At 37.7% G+C, this 19,735-nt stretch overlaps 1 protein-coding gene across 3 annotated transcripts; it reads right to left on the bottom strand.

Annotated features, from left to right (window-relative positions):
* Positions 1 to 580: 580 nt before the first annotated feature.
* On the bottom strand, positions 581 to 19,123 carry rfx5 (regulatory factor X, 5). Of its 3 annotated transcripts, none has more exons than XM_015011133.2 (11): positions 19,038 to 19,123; positions 17,135 to 17,289; positions 16,698 to 16,731; positions 16,537 to 16,619; positions 15,727 to 15,849; positions 15,009 to 15,125; positions 13,318 to 13,396; positions 12,137 to 12,335; positions 10,764 to 10,846; positions 10,515 to 10,688; positions 581 to 9,815 (listed from the first exon to the last, which is right to left on the bottom strand). In XM_015011133.2, the coding sequence occupies exons 2-11, from the start codon at positions 17,254 to 17,256 to the stop codon at positions 8,736 to 8,738; spliced, it is 2,094 nt and encodes a 697-aa protein (XP_014866619.2). In that variant the 5' UTR covers positions 17,257 to 17,289; positions 19,038 to 19,123; the 3' UTR covers positions 581 to 8,735. The 3 variants fall into 3 exon arrangements, with proteins under 3 accessions (XP_014866619.2, XP_014866621.2, XP_087866529.1); XM_015011135.2 differs by having other exon boundaries at positions 10,527 to 10,688; XM_088010403.1 differs by lacking the exon at positions 19,038 to 19,123 and having other exon boundaries at positions 17,135 to 18,990.
* Positions 19,124 to 19,735: the final 612 nt, after the last annotated feature.

Genomic DNA, 19,735 nt, shown 5'->3' with positions numbered 1-19,735 from the left:
ATCTAAAATGAACCAAAATATTCCACCCTCCATCATCTATATGAAGGGTGAAATTATAAGAACTTTTAAAATCATAAGAACTTTTAAAATCACAGTTCTTACGATTTTAAATGTAAATTATTAATATATTGCTTAAATCGAAAATAGTTTAAATTTTCATGTTTTGCTTTATATCTCAGTAAATGAAGACAGTTCTACTTATTTTAACCTCATTTTTGCACCTTGATATTGCTATAATTATTCTCATTCGGTGCCAATTTGATGCAGATGGAAAGAAAAACCTTTTATTTTGAAGTTAAGATGTCATCAGGTTTGAGGTTCTTACAGGTAAATTGACAAAGCAGCTGTTTTTGGTTGTTTCCGTTTTGGACCGAAACGACAATCCTGTCTTCCCACACAGCTCTCATCATCAGCTCTCAGCGTCAGCTCATGAGGAAAACCTTTCAGTTACCACGCTTAAGATTTTTTCATATCCTTTTCAAAAAAACAAACATTTTTAATTTATAATTAAAGAGAACATTAGAATAGAGTAGAAAGACAAATGATCATAGAGGGAATAAAGTAAACACCAGAAAATAAATGAACGTCACGTCTTTTATTCCATCAATGTAGGAAAATAGATTCACATTAATGTTCTGGCTTCTCTCCTCCGTCACTCTTTTTAATTTAACAACAAAACAGGGCAAAATAAAGGTGCATTTCACTAAAAACTATCATCTCCAAGCCAAAACATATTTTTCTCCCTCTCAGCCTCATTAAGGAACATTAAAAGTAAAGTGCAAAAAAAAAAAAAAAAACATAAAGCCAGCAGGTTAACAAAAGAAAAACAAAAATCAACATTTACAGGTGATAATAAAGAGAACGAAACAAACAGCCACAGGAAAACCATGCAAAGAGCTGGCAGTGTCTTCCACAAATAAAACAAAGCGGGGAAGATTTTTAGAGCAACCATAAGAAGGAGGGAAACGACTGCACATCAACGAGCTGTACAACTGTCTGGAACAGCAAAGACACACAGCAATACGCAGAACAAAAGACCGACAGCAAAATAAAACAATACAGGATTTTTCAAATACATTTGGAGAGCGACAATTTAAAAAAAGAAAGCTGCTCTATATGTCAAATCCCCACTCAAGCACTACATTACCCAGAATTCCAGAGGAAGAGCAGAGGCAGAATCTTGTTTTAAATGTTTTTTGCTAAAGTTCAGACAACCTTGAGTGGGTTTTTGACAGCTAACAGCTTCCTTCACAACAGAGTTCACCATCATTACATTAACTGCAGAGTTGATCATCTTCCAATTTATCAATTTTATTTATCCTCTCAACATTCGATGTTGTTTCCAACAGATATTAGGCAACAAAATCTTTAAAAAGGCAGCTATTGTCAACTTCTAAAGTAAAAAAGCTAATTTTATGTTTTCAATCACAGCCAATCCAGTCATCTGAATATTATTTTGAGCAGGCTGGATCTTCATTTCATTTACTTTAACAACTTTATTTTTATATATATATATATATATATATTAGCTAAATTAGTGAAAATACTTTGGAGTTAAAAGCAACACCAGTCTGCACTACAAAAAATGACAAACTCTTACCAAGTACTTTTGGTCTAGTTTCTACTGCAAATATCTCAGTATACTTGAAGTAAGACAAAACAAACTTATAAGCTTTTCAGCAACGTATAGCAGCTTGTTTTAGGTCAATAATTCCTTAATATTGATGAAAAAGAGCTAGTTCTATATATGGGAAAAAATATCTTGTTATTAAGTGAAATAAGCTGCCAGTGGAACTAGAACTTTATCATCAATATCGACTTAAACAAGCTCCCATATCTTGTTGAAAAGTTGCATTTAAGTTAGTCTTATTTCAAGTGTACAGAGATATTTGCAGTAGAAACCAGACCAAACATACTTGGTACGGTTTTGTGTTTTTGCAGTGTGTAAACAGGAAGTGCCATCGGAGAGCGTTTGCGTGACTTGGTCTGATTCTCCAGCATCATCGCACCAATACCCGAATCCCGATTCATTATCTTGGCTAAACTGACCCGTTTCTGGATTTCCACAGTGAAAGTTTTCTTCTGCTTTGCACTTTCAAAGCTCGGTTCCCGATGCAGACTCCTAGCAAGGCCATGCTGGACCAGAGTTAGCCAAAACGAGGCATGCCCAACATTTGAGACCATTTCTACCAAGACCTTTACCAATTCCACCTCTTGGTCTGTTTGAAATCTCAAACTGCAAATACTCGCTCTTCTTTTACGCTTCAAACATTCAACGTTCCTGTAATTCTACTTCCACTTGCTCAGAGAAAAGATCACGCTGCCATCTGAACTGCCTGAAACCAAACTCGGTTTTCCTCTGTAAAATTTGAGGCATTTCTGATGACTTTCAAGCAAACCAGCTGACAAAACTCTGACCTTTCCGTCAACGTGTTATCTGATAACTCATTGTTTCTTATTTCCCCTGAAGTTAAAACTCCAGATCAGAATGCAAACTAACATCAGAAACGTTTGTTTTACTGCGTAGCTCTCCTTCCAAACATTCACAAACAGCATTTGATAATAAATCTCTTCAGATAAATCAGTGAGAGCGCCAAACAAAGCTAGATTAGAGTGATAACTCCGGTTATAAACAACCAGTTTGGCCCAGCATGGTCCTGCTGGGGGGAATCGGCTGCTGCATATCCTCAGGTTTAACCTGAACTATTTAAAACATCTTATCCCCTAAAGCAACATTTCACTTAGAGATCAGCATCGTCTCTAACTGGGCTTTGGTAACAATCTCACAACACCTTAAGCTTGTGTTGACAGATAATTGTCCCAAGATAACAGATAATCAAATAATCATTATTTAATCAAATTAAAACAAACAGAAATAAATTCATTTAAACTAGCCCAAACTGTAGGTTACTGTTGCAGATCCAGACTTCTAAACATCTGGTAAGTCTTCATTTTCTCATCTACTTTATAGTCATAAAATTTCAAGTATAAAGTAAATATTACAAGAATGAAGTCATAACATTATGAGAATAAACTTGTACAAGAATTAAGGTGCAATAAAATGAGAATAAAGTCATAATACTGCAAAAATAGTCGTACAAGAGTAAAGTCAAAATAATACAAAAATAAAGTCATAAAGATAATAAGATCATAATATTTAGAGAATAAAGTCATAATTTGTGTAATACTAAAACTTTATTCTCATAACTTATTATTTTCTTAGAGTTGCCTTAACTCGCCGCTGCAAAGCACAAATGATTTGTTCATTGGAGTGAAACCTAACGCTCCATCCACAGGGGAATGGTTTTGTAAAACAGACTGCTGGTTTCAAAAACACGTTCGTCCACACACGACCGTTTCCAAAGATGTTTTTATCCACACAGAAACAGAAAGACCAAGAACCAAAATGTTGATTTTCCTTCCCTGAACCTTTAACCTCGCTGGTACGCCACGGGTCGGAGCAAACAGAGAAGTGCAAGTGGAGTGAGTCGTAGAACATTTTGCAGCAGCAACACCACGAAAATGTAATCCGCCATTTTTGTTGTTATGTATGACACATTTGGGGTCATAGATCTGGTTAGCATGTCAGTAACTTCACCAAAGATGCGATTTTTCTGTTGATGCAAATACATAAGGGCAAAGTTTTCACTACTGAACCCGTTTAAGGAATAAAAAAAGTCTTGGTTCCTCATTTCTGTGTGGACTTGGGACAAAACGGTCAAAAACTTTACAGTTTTAGAAGAAAACGTTTCTATTCAAGTTTATGTCTCGGAACAACACAATGAGGCAATCAGAAAACAAAGAAGAACCTGTGGATGCATCTCCTAAGCCTTGATATTTTATCCCTAAACCCACCATAATCAGTCAGATGAGAAACAAGTTGACTGGATGCTTTTGAACTAAATCTGCCTGAACTTTGCTGCATTAAACCTTTAAAATCTCAATTGTTGCAACCAAAGCCCACAAGTGAAATGTTGCTTTTACCCACTCAATACCCTACAGTTACTTTAACCTTTATATAAAAACAGAGTTTATTTTCCTTTTTTAATTATTATTACTATTAAACTCTAAACTGAGTAAAGTTTAAACCAGGGTAATTACGCTGGTGAAATAAAAATCTAAGCCGGCAGATGTCGGCCTCTAGCAGAGTGCAAGAATTAAGCAGAATATTACATCACTCATAAATACTTGACAGAGTATTTTCTCAGTACAATAAACTCATAATATACACACAGAGTCCCTCTCAAACTCTCAGCAGTGCAACGTTCGTTTCAGTTCAACGATGAATCATGTTGGCACTTCACCAAACTCAGGCGAACGACTAACATTAATATTCGTGCTTCTTTTAAACGATAAATTTAGGGCAGTGAGCGTATAATCAAGCGGTTTTCTTGCGTCAGAACGCAACGAGGTTGATTTTTTTTCCATATAACAGTCTTAATATTTTCAGGGTCCCTCTAACAGAAAAAAACACTATGTGTGAGGACAGAGGGAAACACATTTTACACAAGTCCACAAACTGGCTTTTCTCTTTTTTTTTTTACAAATTTGTGGTCACATGGTGGAAAAACAGGCAGGACAGACAAAGAAGTGGAGCCCTATGGCGGTGTAGCACCAACGAAGAAGAAGAAGACGCCCGCCAATGGAGCGGCGGGACGTTTGGTAGAGGTGAAGAGTGTCAGCAATGTGACGTTTCCATGGCAACTACCTCCGAAAATGAGAAGGTGAAAGAAGAAATCATCTGTTTTGCATATTAACTGTGAGAAAAATACAGAGATCTGGGAAACCTTCTGAGAGATCTGAGATGTTTTTGTTGAAAATGTTCATCTCAAGGTTAAAAGAACAGAAAAACAAAGGTTCAGAAGGAGTAAACTTTCACCCAGGAAAACGAGGAAGTTTTGAGATTAATTTCACATATTTACAAGAAAAAAACGTGGATATTCTGACGTTGATGAAACATAAGTAAATTTTCCACGATTAAAACCAGAACCGTGTCGGTTCTGGTTTTAATCGTGGTTGAAAAATATCTCCATGTGATTCTACGCTTACCAACTCAATTGTAATTTTTTAAATCTCGGTAAACTTCTTTTTTACTTTTCCGAGTTTTAATATTGTACAATTTTGACTTTAATTAGTGTAAACTGTAAAAAAATTTTTTTTGCAAAGAAGAATGTAAAAAAAATATATCCAACTGAAAAATTTCGGCGTTTTTTGATGGAAATTTACTCCGTCAGCAACATTTTTTCCTCTATTCTTTATCCAACAATCCTGAGTTACTTGGTTTTTATATTGAGATATTTGAAATTAAGCTTAGCAAAAATCACGTCAAAATAAGGCAGCGAAACTATTTTCTTCGACAGCCATCGAAGAAAGTAAGAAAATGGTGTCACATTGCTGACTGCGATGTAGCTGCAACAGGTGGCTGGAATTGGGGCAAAGGTCACAATGGCAACATACAACAGCGAAGCAACCCCTAGGTTAAACGTGTAATCTAAAACTTCACCACAGAAACCAACAACAGCGCAAATATCACCCAGTAGTTAGTACATTTTACTGCATCTCAATGTGTTGGTGCTATGTGGCAGGTTACCTTGTGCTTTGCTCTACTAGTGCCTGAGCTGAAGCTTTTATTTTTTAGCATTTACAACTTTCTTTAGCTCACAGCCTGCATTGCATGATTTATTCTCCCAATTTAATCATTTTTTTGTTGTTTTAGTAAGTTCTGTTCAGTGTCAGTAGCCCCTTTCAGATCATACATTTCAATCTGTGATTGCAGAATTTTCTTTTGAATATTTGCCTTCATTTGAAGCATTCAGACCAAGAAACAGGAAGACAGGAAGACAATTTCTACACTGTCAGTTTTTCTTGGAGTTTAAAGTAGTGAAGCATAAAGCTGGGAGATAAATCGATTTTATCGATTAATCCAATTTGATTATTTAATTTTTTGGAAAAGTCTGGATTTTTATTGGAAGTCTTTTTTCCACCAATGTACTCCTTGGGTTTCGGCCATCTTGTTTGCCAAGTGTATTTCACATCTGTTTATTTGGACTTTCAATTTTTTTTTTTTTATAATTATGAATAAAGTCATAATAATGGAAGGATACAGTCGTAATATTAGGACAAAAATAAACAAAAATTTTAAATGAGGAGTGTTGAGCATCTTGTGAAGTTAAACATTGGTATCAGTTTTTAAAGATAAGACATATGTGGTGCTTTAGCTAAGCAGCAACAAATTATCATCAACTGAAAGAATAAAATAGGACCTTGAAACTATTTTAAACAAAAACACAGACTGATAGGATCACGTCAGATCTCGTCGACTGTAAGCTATTTTCTCCTAATTTAAACACATTCTTCTGGTAAAATGCATCTTTGTTCTGCTAATATAACAATATTCTTGTAATTTAACAAAAATATCCATGGCCTGGCCTTAATACTCCATCGTACAACTAAGAGGGATTGTTGAAACTAAAGCCAATGTTTGAAAACATTTTCTGTTAGCAATTTTTTTATTGTATGGTATGGAAAAATCTGAAATTTAATTTTTAAGCCATATTGCCCGGCTAAGCGCAACAAAATTTTGAAAATGTATAAATTTGCTTCAGTCAAAATATCTAAATGTTATAATTCCAACAGGAATTAAACATATTATTCCACCAAGAGCTGGGAGTAATTGTTGCTTCTTCTATTACAAATAAAAGTAGTTGGATGAGTTAAATGCGACTTACATGATGAACTTATGTGACATAAATGACCCTTAAAAATCAGATTTAATTGGAATGTTTCTAGTCAGACTGATCTGAAAGGGGCTAAAGTTTTATGAAAGAAAACTGCAACAGTTGGGTCAATTCTGCATGTTTTAGTGGAACATCAACATTTAATCGGTTTTAAGTTAAGCAAACAGCTGAAGCCTTTTAGCTGGCAGTTAAATAAAAGCATCGTTTTTGGTTCTCAATTTACAGGAAACCTTTTCTGTTTCTGCAGCTTTTCTCACTTTTTCAAACTCAACCTCATATGCTCCAGATTTTATTTTACGAGTAAATCTACTGAAATCTACAGGAGCGATTCCAACTCTCCGGCTACGTTTTCTGGAATAATTCTGACTTTGTTAAGTTTAAGTATAAAACTGTTGCTTTTCTATATAAAATGACTAATTTTACTTGATATATTATTCTGAGTAATGAGTAAATTTAAGTTTTTAATCTTTGAAACACACAATCAGACATGTACAAAGCTCACTCAGATAAAAACACAAATCTGCTAAAAAAAACAAAGGAACTCTTTAGAAGAGCAGAGCAGAACCAAGCTTTAATTCACATTCACCAAACTGTTAAATATTATTATTAATATTATTAGAACTTCAACAACTTCCTCAGGAATAAATTGTATGAACTAAAGGTGAATCAAAGCTTGGTTCTGGTTCAGTTAGCACAGAGAACCTTTATAAGGATCTAACCCGTATGTACCACCTGACGCCTGTTTCACAAACATGGCACCTTCCGTTCTTCCTCTTTTACACTGCAAAAAAAACTTTAATCTTACCAAGAAATATCATGCAAATATCTTAATACACCTGAAATAAGACAAAAGTAACTTATAAGAAGCTGTTCAATAATTCCTTAATATTGATGAAAAATACAAAGTAGGTGAGATTATTTGAAACATGGAACAAAATTCTTGTTTTTAGTTTAATAGTCTGGCAGGTAAACCAACATTTTTTCATCAAGATAAAGGAGTTACTGACTCAGTCAAGCTACTATATCTTGCTGAAAAGTTACCCATTACTTAACTGTGTCTCATTTCAAGTGTACCAAGAGATTTACAGCAAAATTATATGGTAAGACTTTTTATTTTTTTTGCAGTGTTATTTCTTTAGTTATCGTTCAGTTTTTATTTTTATTTAAAAAAGTTAAGCACAGACAAACAAACCGCAACACAGAAGTTTTTGGGAGGATTAAAAGCACAGCGAATAAGGCGAGGAAGGAAGTGGTTCAGATGTACACCGCAAAAACACAGAATTAAAAAATAATGAAAGTATCTTTGGTCTAGTTTTTAGTGCAAATATCTTAGTGCACTTGATATAAGACAACATTAATTTACAAGTCATTTTTTAGAAAAACATAGCTGCTTGTTTTAAGTCAATAATATTTAATATTGATGAAAAACAACTAGTAATAGTGGCACTTATAACATTTCATTTTATTTATTAGTTTATTTAACAGGAACAAATGTCGCAGGGAAAAAAAGTCTTGTTATAAGTGAAAAAAAAAATGCCAGTGGAACTAAAACTGGTTGCTAGGTGACAGGCTGGGCTTGGCTGGCGTTGCTAGGTAACGACGCAGCTGCGAAACAAGTGAAGAAATCTGACAGTGGAACAGGTACTTTGAAAAAAATGAAAATTAAGGAATTATTGACTTAAAACAAGCTCCTATATCTTGCTGAAAACGGACTTGTAAGTTAGTTTTGTCTTGTTTCAAGTGTACAATATCTGCTTGAGAAACTACACCAAAGATCCTTGGTAAGATTTTGTGTTTTTGCAGTGTAAACCACACGTCGCTCACAAACAAACATGCAGTTAAAGTGTAGACTTCCTGGCTTCATTTATCCCACTGGATTGGCTTTCGTGCTCCAGCCAATCTGGGATTTCCACCAATCAGGTCGAGGATGGAAGGAGGAAGGGGCGGGACCCTTGAGGTAAACTCTGAGTGAATACAGAAGTAGGTGGTTGATGAAAGCTAATGTCCTCCTTTCTGGGGCGGGGGGCTGTTGTCTACTTCCTCCTCCTCAATCTTTACCACCATGGTGGAGGAGATTGAGAGGGAGGAGGCAGGAGCAGCAGAGGAGGTGGAGGCAGGTGGCGGGTTGACGTGAACCTCCACCGGCGTCAGCGTAATCTCCACCTCGCCTTGCTCCTCATGCAGCGTGGGCGGGGGCAGCGGCGGGAACGGAGCCATGCCAAGCCCGCCGCCGCCGCCGCTGTTGTTGTTCGGCCTCGGCGCCTTCTGGATCACCTCCACCATGGGGGTCCGCTCCCAGCTGGGGTTCCCAGGACTGTGGAAGAGCAGCACGGGCCTCACCTGGCTGTCCGGGTCGGCGCCGCCGCCCGGCTGGCACTGCACCACCACGCCCCGGGGGTCCACCAGCCGGTGGGCCGGGTCGGACATGGTGGGCAGCTGACCCAGAACCAGCCCCGGTGGCTCCTGGATCACCAGCTCCACCACCGTCTGCGCGGCGGATGACAAGGAGGAGGTCGCCTTCTGGATGACGCCGCCGGTCAGCGGCGCGACGATCGGCTGCTGAGGCGGCGGCGCCGCCTGGGAAGATGGGGACGGAACCGTGTCTTCCGGTCGGGGTTTCCTCGGCCGGCCACGTTTCCGTTTAACCGGGGAAGTGCTGAGAGAGGAAGCGGCCGAGACACCAACGGATGACACTTCCCCCTCCTGGGGTCGCTTGGCGGCGGCGCCCCGAGCTTTCTGGACCACCGAGGTCGGCGCCGCCACGGCGTGCTGCTGGGCAGACAGAGAAGGAGGTGGAGCTACCTTCTCCGCCTCAAAGGACAAACAGCTCTGAGGAAGAATCATCACCGGCAGCGTCCTGCCCTGCTGCTGGGGCAGCGTCGTCATGGTGATGACCTTCACCCCACCGCTGTTGGCAGGAGCGGTGACGGCGGCCGGGCCTCCATGTGCAGACGGCACACCGACGGCGGAGGCATCCGCCGGCGCCTGTGGAGGCACAGCGGAGCGGACGGAGAAGCTCTTGTCAGGGACGGTGCTGCGAGGAAGGATTCTGGGTAACTGCTTCATGAACGCCTCCACCTGCAGCGCCAACGGAGACGCGTCAAACACGCCGCCATGTTGATTCATCAAACACTGAAAAACATTTAATCCTGCCTACAGACTGGCCTGCATTGCTTTGAGAAAGTAATCACACCCTTTGAACCTTTTCCAACAACTTCAACCTCACAGTTTACGTAACTGTGAAGTCATGGAGCCGCTGACTTAATTTGGATTAAACAGAATAATTGATATTCATCTTAATTGTATTTTTTAATTTGACTAGTTGTGGGTTTAAACAGCATTATCAGGTTAACTCCCAAAAGTTTAGTGTATTTGTTTTGGATTTTATGCAAAACAAATATAAATAAATAGCGTTTCACTGGCGATGTTTTCCCGTAACATATCATTTACATTTCCTGTCAACTGAACATCTTTTAATACAAAAACACGGTGGACCGCCCCGACCACCAGGCTCAGCAGGATTTCTGGGGGAAACCCTGTGTTAGATGTACATTTCAGTACATTTTATGTCCAGATATTTTTCTGATTTCTGACTGTAAAATATTTAGTATATTTTGACTTTTAGTTGCAAAAAATCCAAAACAAATACACTAAACTTTTGGGAGTTAACCTGATAAAATGGGGAAAAGTTTAAAGGATGTTAATACTTTTCATGTCCCTCATTATCTGCATCTCAGCTACATTTAGAAAATTAAATTGTGTCAGTCAGGGTCGGACCTGTTGACTCACTGCTGGTTGCATAGAGGCAGAGGACGTGGAGGAGGAGTGAGGAGGAGGAGGAGGAAGAGAAGGAGGAGGGGCGTCTGCTAAGGAAGGCTTGGTGACGGCTGATGTGGATTTGTCCCCAGAAGACATCTTGGGTGAGGACGAGGACAGGTCTCCCTGTTCCTTCTGTGAGCAGACAGGAAGCAGCGGTGAGCGGCAGCAGGCGCAGCTCGAGAGGAGAGCGATCGGTGGGAAACAAACCTTCAGGTCTGCGGCTCCGTCTCCGTCAGCGGGGGACATCGCAGGAGTTTTCTTTATGACTTTATGGGTTTTAGCTGGACCGCCTGAGGAGCAGGAAGATGACAAATGACCCCAGAAGAAGAGTTTTTATACTGCAGCGTTACACTGAAAACATGTTTAAATCCTTACAACTGGAATTAAAACACTTCTGAGGAATAAATCAAGGGTTAACCTCACTGCCTGCTGTGTCCAAACCTTTGGACGACATGAAAGCACAAATTTTTTAACAAATAAATTAGTTCTGCCTTCATTATTGTAACTGATCAATAAACGAACAAAAGTCAGCTGTCCACACCACAAACACCAATTCCAGCTTCTGGAGGGAATACATAATTCTGTAAACTTTGTAACCGACGGCCATCTTGGCAGGCGGTTGCTATGGAGTTGCTATGACAACAATAAGCAAGCCACAAGCTTAGAACTAGCAAAACAATTTGCAATGAACTCGATTGATACATTATCTCTGATGGTCTGTTGATATTTATAGAAAATTCTGTAAAAAATATTTTACATTATTTTATTTCCATGAAAGTTTAACGATGTCACTGGACAAAACGTAATGTTTAATGGTTTTATGTCTTCTGACTTTATGATGTAAAGCACTTTGAACTGCCTTGTTGCTCAAATGTGGTGAACAAATAAACCTGATTAACTGATTAAGGTCTATAGAATAGAATAGAATAGAATAGAATAGACTTTATTGATCTAAGAGGGGAAATTGCTTATAATTTGACAAGCTACTCCATCCGAGGTGATACTAATAATACAAATATAACCATAAGCAATAAAAATTTATATGTAAAAAAAATCATATATACATATATTGTAATTAAACATGACTGAATTTAAATAAATAAATGAGTAAATTACATATATTATATATTTACACCTAAAGTCTGACATTGAAGTCATTCTGATTTGGGTCACAATCTTGGCCAATAAAGCTGATTTTTAATTTTAGAAAAGCAAATAGTTTCCAAGCTTATGACAAGAAAAAAAAAGAAAAAAAGACCTAAAATATCACGGGTTGTTTTTGAGTCATTCTTTGGTGGATTTTTATGAATTATTCCATCAAAAACTCTGAAACAGGTGATAAACTCGCATTTATTATCTGTTTATTAAAATATATTAGTTACGTTTTCTTTTTTATTACTTTTTGCCAAAGTTATTAAGAGAAACAGGTTGCAAACCGCCGGCCTAAATTAATCTTTGTCTTGTGTCAAAATCAGTTTGATGATCTGAAACACGTGAGAGAATGATTGGGGGAAAAAATCTGACCTCTGTCCAGTTTACCAAAAACAAAAACCAGTTTGTAACGCAGTAGCGGGTCGGACCTGCAAGCGCCGCGGACGTGACGAGCTTGGCCTGGTTGCAGCGAGGGTTGACGATGTGCTCCTGGATCAGGTAGCGAGCGATCTCGACCACCGTGTCGAAGGATCGCTTCAGGATCTTCTGGGCCCAGTCACAGATCAGCTCGCAGGCCGCCTCCGTCACTTCCTGTTTGTAGGTCTGGACCAGCTCAGTCAGCTCCGACTGGAGACCAGCAGAAATTCAGTTAAACTGGGATTATTTATACGTTAACTATTTATTACCTTAAAATCAGAACACTGATGGTTTTCCAAAATGGTGGACAAATTAAATCATAAAAAGGTAATTTTACAATAAATATCAAATGTAACAATTATCTATTTACTTTTGTCCTACGTTCCTGAACCTAAAACCTGAAAACATGAGATTTTAACATTTTAAAATTTGTGTTTTAACATTTTAACAACTATTATATAGATAGAAAAATACATTTAATGTGTCAAGAGTCACAAAATCTGCACGACTCCCAGAAGAAACATTTTTAGAACTACGGCTAAAACGATTTCTGCTCAAAAGTGACTTTTTATCATTTTACCCAGCTTAATAAACAACAAAGATTTAAAAAAGTATCTGTAACATTAACTTAATAAATAAAACCACTAAGTCACCACTTTTATTATCTTTCTACATAAAAATTACTTTAGGCTTAAAACGATTAATTGGTCTAATCATGATTAATCTTTTATTCAAATAATATTCAACTAATTTGGCAATCAATGATTAATCGTTAACTGAAGTATACAAACTCTAAAAAGGTCATTTTCTGGAAGAACATTCTTAGAGCAGTAATTAAAACAAAAAGGTAGAAGAAATATACATTTTTAATTTAAGGTAAAGAATAAAAAGTTATTTGTCTGTAAATATGTTCTACCCAGAACTTCTTGCTAACATAGCTAAAGCCATGCTAATGTCTTGAATAGCATAGCTTTAGCTTCACCTAGCTTCATATATTATTATTTGCACCAACCTTTTAATCGACAGAATAATCGATTACTAAAATAATCGTTAGTTGTAGTCCTAGATCATTTTTGTGTCATTTTTGACCAGTTGTTGAAATCCTGGCACCAGCTGTGGTTTAAATAATAAAGTAGGATTGGTAGTACTGGTTTGCAGATGTACTACTGCTTTATAGTTAGTGTGTGAGTACCGGGTCGTTCTTCAGGTCCAGGTTGGGCAGCAGAGGCATGTTCAGAACCGTCTTCCTCCTGATGCCGCTATAACAGTACGTATCAGCCACACAGGTTAAGGAGTTCAACCGGCAACTGCAGCCATCTGATTCGTCATAACAAGATACATAGTAGATAAATAACATTCAGCTCCAAGCAGCTGGCAATTGGTCAAATTCATATTGAAAAATTCACTCTTTGCACATTTATATTCTTCCATTTGGGTCTCAACTGCTTCTAAAAACTGCTTAAACAAACACACCCAGCTGTTTTATGGGAATAAGTTCATGTTTTTTTGATGTCTGAAAACGAGCCGTTTCAAAAACCTCCCGATAAGTCACATTCAACAGGCACTGCGCCGTTACCTAGCAACTCCAGCCAGGCCCAGCCCGTTACCTAGCAACCCAAACTGAGTTCCAGCACATGTGGTCAGCTGGTTTTACCACTGTATGCGCTGTACAATGGCTGCTGGAAAAGACAAATGTTTTGAGGTTGACTCATCATTCAGAGGTTATTTGCTGCATTTCTGTTAGCTGTAAAGGAGGCTTTGCTAATGCTTTTCAAAGATGTACAGTTGAATAATTGCACATCTGTTAGCAGCCATTTTCTCGTGCCAGTATAAATGTTGAGTTGGGCAGTGTGGCCAGCAGCAGCTTATTTGGATTTAAAGTGACAAGAGGCTCTAAAACAGCTCAGTCTGAAAGGAACCAGACTACAATCTCATCATCTATGTTGCATCATCACTGCATGTTCATTACATGCAAAGAATGTAATGAACATGTTTTGTATAGACCCTATATCTATACCATCAAGGAAGCATAATATGTCAAGTTTAAACTCCTGTGCTACATCTTACCATAATATATTACCAGCATGCTGGGTTTAAACTGTAGCAGATGAAAATGTCATTAATAATCTGGATGGCTCTGGGCTCAAATTCAACCTTAAACATGACATCATTCAGACATTTTGCAGCTGCACTCGTAAACAGCTGCAGGGAAATTTTGACTTTTATAACCAGCATAAATTCATGAGATTTGGCAAAGCATCGTCCCTTCATTCAGTTTATTCAGAGACTTCCCACAAATAAAATGTGCGCTAGACATAGAGAAAGAGGAGTGATACTCTACCTCTGTATCTGAACCTGACACACTGATTTATTGCTCAACGTGAACTATTATGCTTCCTTGAACAGGATATTACAGATCTATGGTCTGTACAAAACATGTTCATTACATTTCTTGCACAAAATCATTCTTAGATAATGAGATTTTCATCTGATCAGTTCTGTCTATTTTGAGCTCCTTTCAGAATGAGCCATTTAGGGCCTCTGTCACTTTAAATCCAAATAAGCTGCTGCTTTCCATCCCCCAAACAATGTTTACACTGGCATGTGAAAATGACTGCAAACAGGTGCGCAATTACACAGCTATACATCTTTGAAAAGCAAAAGTAGACCCTTCTCCACAACCAACAAGAATGCAGCAAGCGGTTTCTGGATGGTAAGTCAACAACAATTGTACAGCACATTTTTGTCCCTCCTTAAACACCCTGAATCAAATCATTTAGTTGTCCGATTTTGAAATCTTTAATTAAATCAAATTAAATGGAAAATCTTCAGAAAAACCTGAAGAATGAGTCAGGCTGCTTCACACAGCGGTTGAAAGGATATTTGGACTGTCCTCTGCCGCCGAGTCGCCTCGCCTTGATGTTGGGGAAAATGTCTCTGATGATCTTCCCAAAGTTGGCAGCACTCAGGGGTCGATGCTGCAGGTTCTCACAGTACCTCCTGCAGCACAGATTACACCATCAGAACATCACAGGCTGCGTTCCCATTACAAAATATGCACAAATCTTTGTCAATATTCTGAAAATGTCAAAAACACAATCCCCCAAACACTGGCAAGTGTTTCCATTAAACAAGAAATAAAGTTAAAATCACACGTTAAGAAGTCATTATGAATCACAGCAGTGACGGATATAAACAGTAACATAAAATAGTCATAACTCAGCCATTGGAGGAGACTTCTGCGTCTTATACTTGGGAGCAGTTCAAAAGTTTTTATGAACTCTGTTATGCTGTGGGCTGCACATTGTCCAAAAAAAACAAAAAACATCATCATCACTTCCTGTTATCTTCTTTGTCGTTTCTGTCAGTAGTAACATCCAGTTATTGCAGAAAGATTCCGGATGTTTGTTCAATGTATTTTTGATCTACCCAGCTATTAAATGTCTGGTAATGTGTTTTACCAGCATCTGCGATGGATGTGAGTGTTGCTTGGACTCGCGTCGTAGTGCATTCTTTTTACCCTTTGGTTAATGGAAACGCAGCCACTCTGTGTCAGTTGTTGTTGTACTGAGGGTGTGTCTGTCTGTGTGTGTTTCCCCACCTGTACGTCTCATAGACGTCCTGTTTTGGCAGACAGGTGTCTGAATGCTCCTCCAGGTGACTCCGGATCCAGTTACAGGTGTGCAGCTGGTCAGCTGTGTTGAATGAACTCGGGTCGCCACCACTAGGTGTCACACACACATCAGGTAATACATCCATCATCCCATTAATAATTATATGAATCAGAAGAAAACTAGACATGTTAGGTTAATTTAACAACAGCTTGAGCCATTTTGGCCCAGTGTGAAGCACTTTGTAGAAAATTGCCACAATTCAAAATATTTTCAACTGTTACTCGGATGACTAATATTTTTACCTAATTAACTATACTTTACATATCAAACACTATTTTTACTGCTTTTATAATTAATACTTAAGAACATTTTCCATCCCAACATTTCAGACATTTTCAAATGTATATAAACAAGTAGAAATGTTTATTGTAATCTAGTGTGTTTTAAACCCTATTTGGTTATCACTTTATAAATTGCTGGAGGTCACCCATAATAGACCAAAACAACATAGCTGTATCTTAAGTTATTTATTCTAACAAGTTGGAATAACAAAACCTGCATATGTTTTTTTATTTTTATTTATTTTTTGACATCCATGCAGATCATGTCACCCTGGGCAAAAGCCATACTGAACATATCAAGAATCACAATCTGAGCTGAAAATATCATTAAAATAACATTAAAATGTCTGACTTTGTCACAGGTATCATCCATCTATTTCATTTAACACAACATTTAAGCAATCAGCCTAAATCTGCCATAAACTGAAACTTAAAATGCTCATAAAAGATTCTCACGTTTTGTCTCCGGAGCTGGGCCCCGAGGGCAGCTGGAGGTACAGGAACAGCTTGTCATTGTCTGAGAAGCGCTGAACGTCTTGCTGTTAAACAAAACAAACTGCATTACATTCTGGAGATACAATATTTAAATTTAAGATTAAAAATGTTTTTTTTTTTACCAAGATTTGATCCACTTTGGTCTGAACATTCTTTCTACAAGAAAAAAAAACAACAAATCCAGTCATTAAAATTTCAGTTATACAAAAAGTTTAGGTGAAAACACACTAATTACATATCAGTAATCATGATTTAACCTAAAAGGAGCTGTTTGCTTCTTAATGATAATATATTCACTTCCAATCTGACCAGCTGCTAAAAGAAAAGCTCAAATTACTCTTAATAATTTCTAATTAAATGGTCAAAATATTTTAGATTAAATATTCTAGTTCACATTTGGTTTTTATAAATATTTTCTGCAAAACAAGCCTAAAACTCACATTAAAAGTTAAATTTCTCTTACTTTCAATTTAAGCTACTCAATTTTCTTTAGTTGTCATATTGACAAGAATAATAAAAGTAACATAAATCATTTTGAGGAAGTTCTTATATGACTTACGAGATGTTGCTGCTCAGCTTCTGCAGCAAAATGCTGGGCTCTGTGTCGCCCTCCCCGGGCTCCAGGCCGCCCTTGTCCCTGTGGGCGGCGTCGGCCCGCTGGTGCTGCTGGTCCTCCGACATCTGGACCGACTAACCTGTGCTGAGAACCAACATCTGAAAACACAGAAACCTGCGATATTATAACAACAGCTGGAGCCTGACTGGAAACATGCCACTGAAGATGCAAAAAAAAGAAAATGAAAAACTCAGAAACTTTCTAGAAAAAACAAGCAGAACATTTTCTACAAAAGACTCAGGAATTTTTAAATTAATGTCAGAAAGTTTCTAGTAAAAACATTGAAATCCTGAGTTTGAAGAATCAAATTTTCGACTTTTGGAAATTTTATAAGTTTCAAAAGTTGAAGATTTTTGACGTTTGAAACAAAATGTTTCTCGTTTTCTAGAAATTTTATATTTTTTGTATGAAATTTTAAAATATATAGTTTTCGGTTAAAAATAAATATTTAAATCATTTTTAATTTTTTGTACCATTCCTACAGTTACTTTTCATTTTATATTGTTTTGTTGACTGATGATTTGCAGTATCTGCTGCGTAATGTTCAAAATATGTTGTTCAACATATAGTTCAGTTCATTGACTGATTTATCGATTGGTTGATAAATAAATGGAACTGAAAGCAGGAATTTGCACAACTTAAGTGTTTTAAAAAATCACTATTATGAATATTAAAATTTCTTTGGACCCCAACACTAAAACACTAAGAGGTGCAGTACACCTATTTACTATCTATATAGTAAATAAGCTCTTTGTCTTATAAACTAGAAAATGTTATTTCATTTTTTAATTATAAGATTATATTTTTAAAGAAAAAAACAACAAAGTTTAGGTTTTCACGGACTTCCAACTTAAAATACAAACATGTCTGATGCAAAATAGCAAATTGGAGGCCTAAAAAATAAACACAACTCAGGCGGTGACACCACAACACACCTAAATATTTATCTATATTGTGTGTACTACAGGTAAATCTGGGCCGAACTTTTTTTGTAGTTGTTTTTGTCAAACAAAGACTGCAGAACTGAGCTGCAGGATTCAGTGACAGAAAAAAATCGGATTAAATAACCACTTATTTTTGATCCAACACAGTTGTCATCCTTAACAATTATGCCGCTCGCTTCGCTTTGGCATCGCATCGTGCTGTCATTAAACCCAGAATCCAAACCGGTTCCGCTCTGACCGGCTGTAATAATAAAAAAAGGCCCGCTGGCTGCCGGGTAAAGACACATGCTGGCTGACAGGGTGTTGGTGAACTAAACTACCACAACAGGAGCGGGAGGAATATAATATAAACACCAGAAGCGAACGCAGCCCGTCCTCGGCCGCGGCCCCTCCTCACAGCCCGCTGGGTTTTAGTGGAAATGCCGGAGCTCCCATGTCAGCTCTGACTGCCGTGTTTACAGCGGGCGCAGCGCCGGTGGTCATGTGCCTGCCATTTACTACAAAACACACACAGACGCAAGTGTACATGCTACTGCGGAGCTAACTGGCTAGCGGGCAACACTCACATCCATCGCAGATGCTGGCAAAAGCAAAGACATTTAATAGCTGGGTTGATCAAGCACACGTTTAGCAAACATCCGGAATCTACAGAGGGTATAAACATGCGTTTGAGCCAAAAGATACGGATATTAACGCGACTAACGCGGTTAACTACTCAGTTAGCTACATAGTGTCATTAGCATTAGCTAGCAAGCGAAGAAAGCCCTACCAAACACGTTTATGAGCGTCATTTATAATTTAAAAATAATTCAAGGTAATGGGTAATTAAATATACTATTAATGTATGGCTTACTGGGTGACTCACATTGCAGTATTTATTTTAAAAAAGAAAAAGAAAGTACCTGAACCAAGATACAGCAAAAATCCCCTTTCAGATTTTTTTGTGATTGGACGACTGTACTATGTCTGCCTGACTACAAAGGCAACGTCTATTGCGATTGGTCCGCTGTCAAAAATCCCCTTGGATACCCAAATTAGGCACCATTTCATTGGCTGAGCGGAAACATTTTTTCGTCAGACAATTTTCTGATTGGACAACGTGTCCTGGTCTGCCCAGTTACAAAAGAGATGAATTTATCTTATGAAATCTTCCTAGTAACAGCCCCCTGATAAGACAAAGATGTGAAACGAACACGAAAACAAGTGCTGCAGTCATCATACCAACTGCTTATCGTTCCTTTTCTACCTTGGACGTTATTAAACAATTAAATAGTTTACGGAGAATATTCCAGTTTTGTCTTTAAATATAAAGTGATGTTACATAAATCAAGATGTAGAGATGATCGGTTTTCCAGAATAACAAAATTTTGTTTTCTTTGTCTGACGTTCCAATTTCAAATGCAACCAATTCAAATTTATTTAAATAAAAGAAAAAACAAGTAGAAAAAAAACATGCTGCTGCTTATTTTGATCTTTTTCAATTGATGCATTGGCTTTTAATCAAACAAGAATAAAAGATCACCTCTATTTATGAGAAATAAAATATCTCACTTAAATTGATCATGTGAAAATAGTAGGAGTTCTTAGTTTTAGGAATTTG

Source organism: Poecilia mexicana, unplaced genomic scaffold (genome assembly GCF_051168715.1).
Source record: "Poecilia mexicana isolate PSO_F unplaced genomic scaffold, ASM5116871v1 scaffold_11, whole genome shotgun sequence".
NCBI classification, from domain to species: Eukaryota; Metazoa; Chordata; class Actinopteri; order Cyprinodontiformes; family Poeciliidae; genus Poecilia; species Poecilia mexicana.
Note: the sequence above shows the minus strand (reverse complement) of the source record. Positions and strands in the feature narration are given on the sequence as shown.